Source organism: Ascaphus truei, chromosome 9, assembly GCF_040206685.1.
Source record: "Ascaphus truei isolate aAscTru1 chromosome 9, aAscTru1.hap1, whole genome shotgun sequence".
NCBI lineage: Eukaryota > Metazoa > Chordata > Amphibia > Anura > Ascaphidae > Ascaphus > Ascaphus truei.
In genome coordinates, this window is record NC_134491.1 from 1,211,650 (window position 1) to 1,223,707 (window position 12,058).

The 12,058-nt window shown below is 49.7% G+C and overlaps 1 protein-coding gene across 10 annotated transcripts in view; it reads left to right on the top strand.

The window, feature by feature from the left end:
- Positions 1-12,058, top strand: part of HECTD1 (HECT domain E3 ubiquitin protein ligase 1) — a 56,597-nt gene that overhangs the window by 30,350 nt on the left and 14,189 nt on the right. For 3 of the 10 annotated variants that reach the window (XM_075613170.1, XM_075613177.1, XM_075613171.1), the window contains exons 15-26: positions 991-1,067; positions 1,875-2,009; positions 2,291-2,437; positions 2,983-3,077; positions 3,552-3,657; positions 4,330-4,464; positions 5,726-5,865; positions 6,448-6,771; positions 7,357-7,523; positions 7,940-7,978; positions 8,318-8,494; positions 11,061-11,828. In XM_075613170.1, the coding sequence (XP_075469285.1) occupies positions 991-1,067; positions 1,875-2,009; positions 2,291-2,437; positions 2,983-3,077; positions 3,552-3,657; positions 4,330-4,464; positions 5,726-5,865; positions 6,448-6,771; positions 7,357-7,523; positions 7,940-7,978; positions 8,318-8,494; positions 11,061-11,828 (2,310 nt within the window). The remainder of the gene's footprint in view (positions 1-990; positions 1,068-1,874; positions 2,010-2,290; positions 2,438-2,982; positions 3,078-3,551; positions 3,658-4,329; positions 4,465-5,725; positions 5,866-6,447; positions 6,772-7,356; positions 7,524-7,939; positions 7,979-8,317; positions 8,495-11,060; positions 11,829-12,058) is intronic. The other 7 variants (XM_075613173.1, XM_075613174.1, XM_075613179.1 and 4 more) reach the window with 3 other exon arrangements.

A 12,058-nucleotide genomic window follows, 5' to 3' on the forward strand; every position in this document is an offset into this window, starting at 1 on the left:
TGATTAGCTAAGCTGCCGATCGATCTGTTTTACTTTAATCAATCGCTTGCTCAGGGCTATTTAATTCAGTTCTTGCACAGCATTCTGGGCAATGTAGTTCCTGGAATATTATTGGCTGGGCAGTTACTAGATACAATTGGTGCACTGCTAGAGAGAGGGCGGGGCTCAAGAGCCAGAGCAGAAAGGGAAGGGGCTGTCACTTTGGAAATGCTTCCTACATTGGACACATTAAAATATGTTGTTTTTTTTTTTGGTTTTTTTAAATGCTACAAGTATTTTCTCATAATACAGAACTGATTTAAAAAAAAAAAAAACACACACGTAGGATATTGCTTGTACTGCTGCTTTAAAGGCCTCCTGAATAGGGTATGGGTTTGCCAATTATGTGTGTTCTTTTTTTGTTTTTTTTAAACCCTTCTCACCCTGTCCTTATCCGCAAAGAAGGGTGTGTGGCCGTGCTGCTCCTTTCTTCCCTGTAGTAACAAAGGCGGGAGAGGGAGGAGGGGGTATAATACCTTTTTATTGGACCAACAAGTAGTTGATATGTTATAAGCTTTCCAACCTCTCAGGTAGGACCTGATGGAGGACCCGAGAGGATGGAAAGCTTGTAACATCATCTACTATTTGGTCCAACAAATGGTATCATACCCCCTCCTCCCTCTCCCACCTTTATTACATGTCCTTATCAGAGAACCAATAAGGGGGAGGGGGAACTCTGGCTGTACAGAATGAAGCAGCCACAGGAAACCAAACCCCTCCCAGGTCTAACTTTAATAAATGAATTACAATTACTTGTAGCTGACAGATTTGGGTAGACTAAGTATCTATTACCCGGGTGAGACCCCTTAAACATGCCCCTGGAGTTGGTTCAGGAGGGATTGGCCCTTGTTCACTCCAGATGCCTCCAGCCACATGCTGGGGTGTTTTCCCCTGTTACCTTCTTTTCCTGCTTGTTGTGACTTGCTGACCCCCTCTCTCTCTGCATTGCAGGGTCTGAGTTTGTTACTGGCTGGACTGGGAAGAGAGGCAGGAAGCTGAAATCCAAGCTGGAGAAAACCAAGCAGAAGGTGAGTGAAGCGCGAGCGTCCTTCCTCTCCTCGCGACCTTGCCACGAGCCTCCTCCCCAGGGAGGCCACAGGGACCCAGAGATGGGCACTTTCAGGGTTGGGCAGCAATAAATATTCATCCCAAGTCTTCAATTTAAGCACCTAGACAGGGACGCCCCCTCTCACCACTCCTGTTTGCCATCGCCCTAGAAGCCATTACTTACAGTATATCCCTTTGATAATACGGGAATTGAGGGAATAGAAACGAGTAATGAGGAACTAAAGGTGACTATGTCTGTTAACAGACCCTTGCTAATTGTCAAAAACCCAAATAATTATCTTGCAGGTATTGGAAGAATTTTGCTCCTTTTCTGGGTATAAAATAATTGTTACCAAATCGCAGTCTTTAAACCAACTGTCCGCTCAAGATAGCACCTGGATGGCTTGGGATAGGAGGTCAGAACGTCATCTTCCTACAGTTGATAAGTAATACGAGAGAAACTGTCACTTCTAGGGCTGGTGTGATCTGTGTTGGAATAATACAGTCCTCAACAGGCCAAGTATTGGGGATATCCATGCTTCAGCAGAAGTGGCTCAATCAGGGAAAGCCTGACCTGTTGGTGGCCCTTGAGGACTGGAGTTGACCACCCCTTGAATAATGGATACAACGCCCGTCTCTAGAGCGGGGTACAGGATAAAGGGTTTTTACTTCCCTGAAGCGGTGAAGGAGTTGCGTTTCTGACTCCTGCAAGCCGTGACTGTGGGGGCCTCAGCGCAGGACTGCTTTAGGGCTTGCTGGTCGCCCCGTTAACCTTGTCTTCTAATCAGGTGCGGTCGATGGCGAGGGACTTGTATGATGATCATTTCAAGGCGGTGGAGAGCATGCCGCGCGGCGTAGTGGTGACGCTGAGAAACATTGCGACACAGCTGGAGTCCTCATGGGAGCTTCACACAAACAGACAAGTGAGAGTTCAGGGCAGACCGGGGTCCCCTTGTGAGGAGGGAACAGGCTGGGAGTCTTTCCGCTGTATGATCTGTGATGGGCCCCAAATTTGTGAGTGTTTTGTCCCTGTATCACCCGGTGATGGGAGGGCTCTTGGGGCTCTTTCTCTGTTCTGTAAGGACACATGATTTGGACCGTAGGGTTCTCCTATTTGTCACCTTTCTGTTTGAGGATTAGACCCTTCCTCACACTGTTCCCTTTGGCTTGGCACCTCTTAACTTGCCCCCCCTGTTTCCTGCAGTGCATAGAAGGGGAGAACACGTGGAGAGACCTGCTGAAGACAGCCCTGGAGAACCTGATTGTGCTGCTGAAGGATGAGAACATGATCTCTCCGTACGAGATGTGCAGCAGCGGCCTTGTGCAGGCCCTCCTCACTGTGCTCAACAACGTACGTACCTAGGAGAGGGACCCCGGGCCTGCCAATAACGGTTATAGATCATATGCAGGGTTTTGCAGCCTCTCACCAACTAGATGACCAGACACGGGTGCAGTGTGCAGCCATCACCACGCTGTCTCAGGACAGCTTGTAGACCGTAGTCCAACGTAGCTTAAAAAAGTAGTGGTACTGTGCCTGATTTTAAAAGATCTCTATTTATTAAACATTGGGACCAAGCTCTTTAGACTACAGGCATATTTTAAGCAATATTCCGTAAATAGAGAACCTCTCTTAAAAATGGAATTGTAAGTTTGTAAATAAAAAAGAAGGTAGTGGTGTTCTGTACCATCCCATGTTTACCACTAGTTATAGGTCCATACGGACTTGTCACTCTGCTCTGCAAATGTCTTGATGAACCTCAGATCAGTGACTTCCCCTCTGTGTGCAACCCTGTGGCTGGGCCATAGTCTGTCACTATGTGAGCCACCTGTGGGGGTAGAAAGTCTGGATTGATCCACGGCTGTGACACTGTTGGCCGTTCCTCTCTCCTCGTGCAGAGTGAAGATTTTGATATTAAGCAGGACTGCGGGCAGCTGGTGGAGAGGCTCAACGTCCTAAAAACGGCGTTCAGTGAGAATGAAGACGATGAGAGGTATGGTTAACCTTTCCTGGCCCGAAGTATTATACATATACACATGCTGCTGGCAGTGAAAGGGTTACATTTTGTCCATGGCTGTTTTGAAGGTATAGTGGGTGTGATCTCTTCTAAAGGGGCGTCTCCCCATCCAATATTGATCACATGCATTTCAATTATGGGGACGCTCTAATCAATAGAACAGTTTTTTTTACCAATTTTTTTTTTTTACCAATACTCTACATGTATTTATTGTTTTGATTTTTATATTTGGTTCTACTATCTAAACAAATGAAAAATATGCAGCACATGCTTCTTTAGCGAGGGGGCAGGAACACACACACACACCTGCTTCAGGTGCCAGTTACGGGTTGCCATTTTGGTAGTCCCTGATTAGGGATGTAAATGTGATGGCAATTTGTAAATTCTTCCGTAACATTTGCGTGTCCTCTCAGTCTGTTGCTCGTGTGATAGTCTTCATTCTATCCCCAGCCGTCCGGCCATTGCATTGGTTCGAAAGCTGATTGCGGTGCTGGAGTCTATAGAACGCCTCCCCCTCCATCTTTACGACACGCCGGGATCCAGCTACAACCTGCAGGTAAACGGTTGGTATCCCTGACCGACCCCACACAGCCGCACCTCCGTCCTGTGCTTCCTCTCCCAGCTGTCCCAGCACACACAGATGTTACTGCACCTTAGCACTGCTGCACCCCTGCTATTCCAGCACAGATTCCCCACCTTCTGGCTTAGAGCAACCCTTGCAATGTCCTTACTAATCCTCGCTCGCGGCCCCTGTGTATTTCCCTGACTTCTTCTGTATCATTTCCTGACCTGCTCCCGCAGCATACATTAATGCACGTTTCTCCCGCTCTGCAGCACCCCCTGCGCGTCTCATATTGACCACTCATATACTTAGCGGTCATCTTGACCTGTAGATCACTCTGTTATTTCTTGATGGATCCCTTTTGCACCTTGCTCAGGGGTGAGCAACTCCAGTTCTCAAGGGGCCACCCACAGGTCTGGTTTTCAGGCTATCCTTGCTTCAGCACAGGTGGTGCAGTCTTCGCCACCTGTGCTGAAGCAGGGATATCCTGAAACCCTGTCCTGTGGGTGGCCCTTGAGGACTGAAGTTGGCCAGCCCTGCCCTGGCTCTTGCTGCTCCTTTATCCTGTTACCCACACCGAATGTTACGCCATGTTCACATCCCAGGCGGGACCTGCCTCGTGCATATGAATGCCACGTCTCTCTGATTCTTACGTTCTTCACTCAGATCCTGACTCGGAGGCTTCGGTTCCGGCTAGAGCGGGCGCCGGGAGAGACCTCCCTAATCGACCGTACCGGTCGGATGCTTAAGATGGAGCCGCTGGCGACTGTTGAGTCCCTGGAACAATATCTGCTGAAGATGGTGAGTGGGAGTCCCGGAGTCAGGGATTCACGGAAACACTTAAGTGCCAGGTTGTGAGATGCCTTAGGCCGAGTCCATAGAAGGACAGGCCGTGCTGAGCCATGCGGACGCTCCGCGCTGAGCCCCTGCATCCTCAATGAGGATGCCTTGAGAGGGGGCTCACGCCTGCGTCCGCAGGCGTGCGGAGGCGCTGGATTTTTCAGCCGACAGCCACACTGTTTTTCAGCGCGCTGTCGGCTGAAAACATCCAATCAGCGCGGAGCAGCGTCAACGCCACGGCGCCGTGACGTTGACGTCGGTGCGTCGCGGGCGATTGGCCCAGCGACGTCACTGCCCCGCCTCCCTCAGTCTCCCCCCGCCTCCGATCGCGCCCGCTGGCTCGCCTACATGGGCATGAAATCGTGCAGATTTCAGCAGGCGAGCCTCAGCGTCAGCGCGGCTCCCAACTCCTCACCCCTCTATGGCCCCAGCCTTATTCCTTTGCACTGCTTTGTAAATATGGCGATCCCGGTGATCTGGTTTTCCCATGGGTTTTTGAAAGATTTGGGATTCTCCTTAGAAATATGTGTATACACAACTTAGCACAGGAGCAGTGAAAGTTGCTTAGCCCCAGTCATATTAACTCTGGGGAGTCTGAATGGGAGTGCAAAACCCTACCATTATCTCCTTATCTCAGTGCCAGTGTCTTCTCAATGCTGTCCTTGGGACACCCAGCCTGGTCACATATCCGGAATAATCAATGAATAGTGCAGATGTGTGCATGCCAAAACTCCCGTGTGAATGTGTCAGGAGCTGGGACTCCCTAGCACATGCTCTGGCTGGAGTGTCCTCTATGCGGGTTAAGTGTTATGCGCTTAGAAGTTTTGAGTCCTTCCGACCCTTTGTCCCAGATTTGTGCTTTTCATGACTATCTTTTCTGTGGGATCCGTGGAGGAGGCAGGGGAGTGACGTTTCTCTGTGGGGCCAGGGAGTGACGTTTCTCTGTGGGGCCAGGGAGTGACGTTTCTCTGTGGGGCCAGGGAGTGACGCTTCTCTGTGGGGCCAGGGAGTGATGCTTCTCTGTGGGGCCAGGGAGTGACGTTTCTCTGTGGGGCCAGGGAGTGACGCTTCTCTGTGGGGCCAGGGAGTGACGCTTCTCTGTGGGGCCAGGGAGTGACGTTTCTCTGTGGGGCCAGGGAGTGACGTTTCTCTGTGGGGCCAGGGAGTGACGTTTCTCTGTGGGGCCAGGGAGTGACATTTCTCTGTGGGGCTGTCCGTGCAGGTTGCTAAGCAGTGGTACGACTTTGAACGCTCGTCCTTCGTGTTTGTACGGAAGCTGCGTGAGGGGCAGAGCTGCGTGTTTCGCCACCAGCACGACTTCGATGACAACGGGATCATGTACTGGATTGGGACTAACGCAAAGTAAGAGGGGGGTCTTGCTGCCATTATGTTTATCTGCAGTGACCTGCAGGAGGAATTCCCGATAAATAACTTGCACGTATATTTCATGACGGCAGAATAGTTTGCACAGCATCCTGAAAGTATTGTTTTTATACGTTTGTGTTGGACAGATAATGAACATTTTGGTAAATAACATTTTATAAACGAACTTGGAAAGCCCAACATGTAAGAATAACATCTGCATTCTCGCACAGTCTGATTAAACGTCATATTCTTGCTTTCCGAGTTCAGGCTGTTCCATGGCAGGCACCCATACACTACCTGCTGGATCCTTCACACACTATAGTAAACCTCACTTGACTGTATCAGATAATCTCATTTGTTCTAGGTATCAGTTCTATATTCTTAATGTGAATCTCCTGCTTGATTTCTCTGAACTCCAATCTAACGCAGCAACAAGAGGCTTGGAAAATAGTGTGGCTACCATTTTGTAGGATAGCTTGAGCCTTCAGTCTGTTGGGTGTCGCTGTTCTGCAGGGTCCGTCTGGGCAGTTTCTTCTGGCTGACAATGTTTGGTGACACGTGCCTTCTGTACCTTCTCAGGACCGCGTACGAGTGGGTGAACCCGGCTGCTTATGGCCTTGTGGTGGTTACGTCCTCAGAAGGCCGGAACCTGCCATATGGCCGACTTGAAGACATTCTGAGCCGTGACAGCTCGGCCCTTAACTGCCACACCAACGATGACAAGAGCGCCTGGTTTGCTATTGACCTCGGCCTGTGGATTGTGCCATCGGCCTACACGCTGCGCCACGCCCGCGGATATGGCCGGTCCGCCCTGCGCAACTGGGTCTTCCAAGTGTCCAAGGATGGCCAGAACTGGACCACGCTTTACACCCACTTGGACGACTGCAGCCTCAATGAGCCTGGGTACCTGTTAACTTCTTCTTTACATAGTGCCCAGCCGGGGGCACTGACCGCACTGTGTGCTGGCAGGACAGGGAGGTTTAGAAGCACCGAGGGGTGCAGGGAACTGCTACACACACACACACACACACACACACACACACACACACACACACACACACACACACACACACACACACACACAATACTTGTATATACATGCACGGGCTGATATATATACATCCAAATGTAACCTACAATCTGCATTGTTACGGTATATTAAGTGTCTGTGTGTATGTCTGTGTGTGTTTTATATATACACACGTTTTTTTATACCCAGTATTTATGAACATACAAACCTAGACGTTGTTACATGTAATGATCATATTACGTTCATATGTTCTGACAGAACAGCTCAGTCACTAGAAGTGTCGCATTGTTTATACATACATTGTGTTCCTTCACGTTTTGAGAGGATACGGGGTCCTTATCACACAGGAGTACGAGATAACAAACCTTACAGACATGGGCAGGTCTCCTGGGGTGCGGGGCATGAAGAGCAGGTTTTGGAGGTACAATCTTCCTAATTTGTTATCTCCTATCTTAAAGTTCCACGGCCACGTGGCCCCTGGACCCCACGAGAGAGGAGAAGCAGGGCTGGCGGCACATCCGCATCAAGCAGACGGGCAAGAATGCCAGCGGGCAAACACACTACCTCTCCCTGTCCGGCTTCGAGCTATACGGCAGCGTGAGCGGTGTATGTGAGGACCAGCTAGGTGAGTGAGAGGGGAAGAGCGTGTCATTCTGGGCACACCGCTGCCCTTTATCCTGGAGCACGAGTGTGGGTATATTTGCAGTGGGTGGCTGGCAGCGATTGTGAATACCACCAGTGAAGGAGGATGTTTAGATGGTTTGAGCTGCATAGTCATTCTCTGTGTTGCTTTATACTCCAGCTCATCCTCAAAATGTAAATGTTCCCTCTGGTTCTGATCCAGTTCCATCCGGCAAGTGCCAAAGCAAGAGAAATACAGGGCCCTCCTGCAGTCACACACGCTCTACTCTGCACAAACACATACTGTAGCAATAGAATACATCCTTCATTGGTCCAAGGGACAGCCAGACGCACACAATATAAAGTGCAAAACTCACTGCGTTTATCATCACAAGCCTCAAACTGTTTTTGTGTCCGCAGCTGGGAACCTGAAGAATGACTTTAACGGTGCAAACCCACGTAAACAACCTTTTTGTGTTTAACTATTTAATTGGCTAAATCTAACTATGCTATAAGCAAAGATCTGCTTTCTTTAGGGGAAGTGTTTGTCCCTCATTTTATTTTTCTTTACCCTTGTCGCACCCTGATTTTGGTACAAAAAGGCTTCTGTCACCCTGACGTGGCCCCCCCTAAACATGTCACTGCCATTTGTACACTTTGGCCCTAGGAGGGACTGACCCTTTAAAGATGTCACTGCCCTTAGTGCACTTTGGTCCTAGGAGAGACTGACCCTTTATAATAGCAGTCAGGTGGTAAGTGCGCTGTGTTGCATCTCATGCGTGATCTTCACCTCATCAGGAAAAGCCGCCAAAGAAGCAGAAGCCAACTTGAGACGCCAGAGAAGACTGGTGCGCTCCCAGGTCCTCAAATACATGGTGCCCGGCGCCCGCGTTATCCGCGGTATCGACTGGAAGTGGCGAGACCAGGATGGCAGTGCCCAGGGAGAAGGCACAGTCACAGGAGAGCTACACAATGGTGAGCGCCCATACAGGAACCCCGCCCCCTCCCCACCCTGTGAGCACAGGGGTATTATCTGGAAGGATTGCATGGGGGAGTCCCATCACTGATCCGATTTGCCATAATAAATGGGACATCGAAATGTAACTACTTGGCTGCCACAGGGGCTTGCAATGGGGTGAAAGCCCCTTGCCACTGGCTCCTTGAGAATACTTGGCAATATCTTTTATAAAACGGGGGTTTCGTGTTGCACTGTGGCCGTGGCAGCCTTTTGTGGACCCCCACAGTGAATATTTGTGAGCTTGCAGCCAGCTCCTGCCATTTTCTTCTTCACCTGTCCTGTTTCCTGCTTCTTACCTTTTTAGGATCAGGGTTTTCCAAACTCTGACCGCAAACTGAGGGTTCCTCTGTGTAGAGAAATCCCATAGTAACATTGGGAGACCGAACATAAACATGTATATTCGATTTTGAGTATAAAATCTTGGATTTAAATGGCAGCTTTAAGTTGTTTAGTTACGCCAGGTGTGCAGCCGCCTCTGGGGTGGAATCCTGGCAGCATACATGTGGCAGGATCCCTAAGTGACATTGACAATGTAATGTCAGTTTGGAAGTGCTCTAAAGCAGAGGTACTCCACTCCTGTTCTCAAGCTTCCTCAAGATGCTCAGTCAAAGCCACTTGTGCTGAAGCAGGGATATCCTGAAGACCTGCAGGGGGGGTGGGGGGTGAATTTGAGAACTGGCGTTGAGCACCCCTGCTCATATTATCCAAAGCACATGAAGGCTTTAATCATCTGATCACTCGCAAAGATTCATCAAACCCAGGAAATAAAGGGGGAATCTGCGTTATGGAAGTCGGCAGTTCATATCTTGGAAAATCGCGTGTGCTTTGTATAAACTGAGCAGTATACGATCAAATATCAGTGTGATTTTAAACGGAGTGATGAGCATTAAATGAGCTTTATAAGAAATGGCTAAGAACGCAGGCAGCACTGTCACTTCGAGGCTAGTACAATATATGGATGGCAACTTTTAAATGGCCAATCTCTTCCCAAATGAGTTTTCCGACAGACACATGATCAGAGTTGTGTAGAAGTCTTGTCTTGGGGCTCCTGTTATATGCATTGTCAAGGTAACTTATGACAAGATATAATAAACACCAAATATCTGGGTTGAACTGAACGAGGCTTAGATATAATAAAATATATTTATTCCTTAAAAAAGGTGAACACAGCAATATAGTACAATTAACAGACAAGAAGGTAACACTTACGTAGGGTTGGGGGATGGAGAAGTATCAGCTAGCAATTCTCCAGCAATCCAGTGACATTCCAGGTGGAATCAGAAGCACAACTAAAAACTGTAGGGTTGACACCCTTCTAACCCTATTCTTAACATTGAATGCAGACCATTGGTGGACAATTATCTGTATCCAATCCCTAACGTGGAGACACAGATTAACCCATGCCCCCCAGCTAATTAGCCCATGTGTACTGGGACTCTATGGGTAGCCCCATAATTAAATCAGGGGCGACGACCAGTCTATCAAATGAAGTATCTGCATTGTTTGTAGGTGTAGACATAACACTTACAAACCGCTCCAGTTTGATGATTCTCCACCCTCGGGTAACAATTAGAGTGGCAGAGTCTGCTGATTAGTACTTGGTCGGTTGATTAGTACTTAGTGTAAACAATCAGGCAGTTAACTTTTGATCACAGTGCTTATGCTCAATCGGCCGGCTGCCCTTCATGACCTATTAGCATAGCAGATGGAGTCTGCATTGTCAGAGCAGATCCAAAATAGCATACATATACACTTTAATATCTACACATATTAATAAGTTCCATTCTGGTGGGTCGAAATTTGCCAGTTTTTAATGCCTACAGTGACTCCACACATTGGCCAAATATCAACTCTCTGCGACCTCCAGAACTGGAGATACATAAATGCACTTTAAAACATTAAAATACAGGATTATAATGGAACAGGGGAACATACATTTTCCTGACATGACAAGGTGTAAGCCACATTCCTGGACCGCAGTCCAGTTAACCCCTTGCCTCCCTGGTGAGGTCAGGGGGTAGCCATATGGGGTGCAACCCCTTTAATACCGGGCCAACCCCCTCTCCCTCTACATGCATCAAATATGTTCCTTCCTAAGGAAGAGATTGTTTTTAATTTAACTGCCCTCCATGTAAAGTTTGAGCGCAGATATCCCTGCAGTTACAGTACATAGAGAAGCTGGGGTTCCTGTACAGAGCATAGACTTGGAACTGTAATTGTATTGTCTGAGCAATTTTAGATTTGTATAACCACTCCTGTGGGGGAGGGGGAGGGAGTGAGAAAGCGGGGGAGAGGAGCTGCTTTTGGCTTTGCAGGTGCTTGGTAGGGGTGGGAATTAACCCCTGTCTGTCAGAGGGGCTGCAAGTCATTTGCTTTGCAAAGTATTGCAGGCTCTTCTGGCAGCAGAGGAGTTAATGTGCTTGCAGCTTGTTTCTCTTCGCAAAGCTCTGATTATTTCCCCCTCCCCCGTTTATTTTCTTTGCTGTCCGCTCTTCCGTCTCACGTGCTGCTATCCCTTTCCAGGCTGGATTGATGTCATTTGGGATGCCGGTGGTTCTAACTCTTACCGCATGGGCGCGGAAGGAAAGTTTGACCTCAAGCTGGCCCCGGGTTATGACCCAGATTCCGTGGCGTCACCCAAACCTGTCTCATCCACTGTTGCAGGCACCCCGCCCTCCTGGAGCAGCCTGGTGAAAAACAACTGCCCCGACAAAGCCCCTCCCCATTCCTCCTCTTCCTCCTGTGCGGTCGCTGGGGGCGTGGCCAGCTCCGGCAGCCGCAAAGGGAGCAGCAGCTCAGTCTGCAGTGTGGCCAGCAGCAGCGATGTCAGCCTGAGCTGCGCCAAGACGGAGAGGAGGGCAGAGGAGCCGGGCTTCGATCCCATCTTGGTGCTGTCCTCTAACCCGGCAGCCTCTGGGTCCTCCGCCTGCCTTCCTGGGGGGGAGACGACAGGGGAGGCGCCCGCCATCTCAATGGGAATGGTGAGCATCAGCTCACCTGACGTCAGCTCCGTGTCTGAGCTCAGCAACAAGGAAGCGGCGGTGCCTCGTCCTCTGGGGTCTTCGGCCAGCAACCGGCTGTCGGTCAGTTCCCTTCTGGCTGCGGGGGCCCCTATGAGCTCCAGCGCCAGCGTCCCCAACCTGTCCTCGCGGGAGACATCCAGCCTGGAATCCTTTGTGAGGAGGGTGGCGAACATTGCCCGGACAAATGCCACCAACAACATGAACCTGAGCCGCAGCAGCAGTGACAACAACACCAACACGCTGGGGAGGAATGCCGTCAGCTCTGCCAGTGAGTGCCAGGCGCGGGGAGGGAGGGAGCCCTGAGGGAGGGAACCCTTCATGTACGGAGATATGCCATGCTCTTATCTACTGTGCAGGGAGAGGGAGCCACGTCAAGCTGCGACATCATGTGAAGGGGAGAGACTGGGAAGGGAGAGGGAGCCATGGGGCTATATAGTGGGGGGGAAGTATTTTGGGGCCGTAAGTAGAGCCCTGGTGCTTTCTAATGCTGTGTACTAG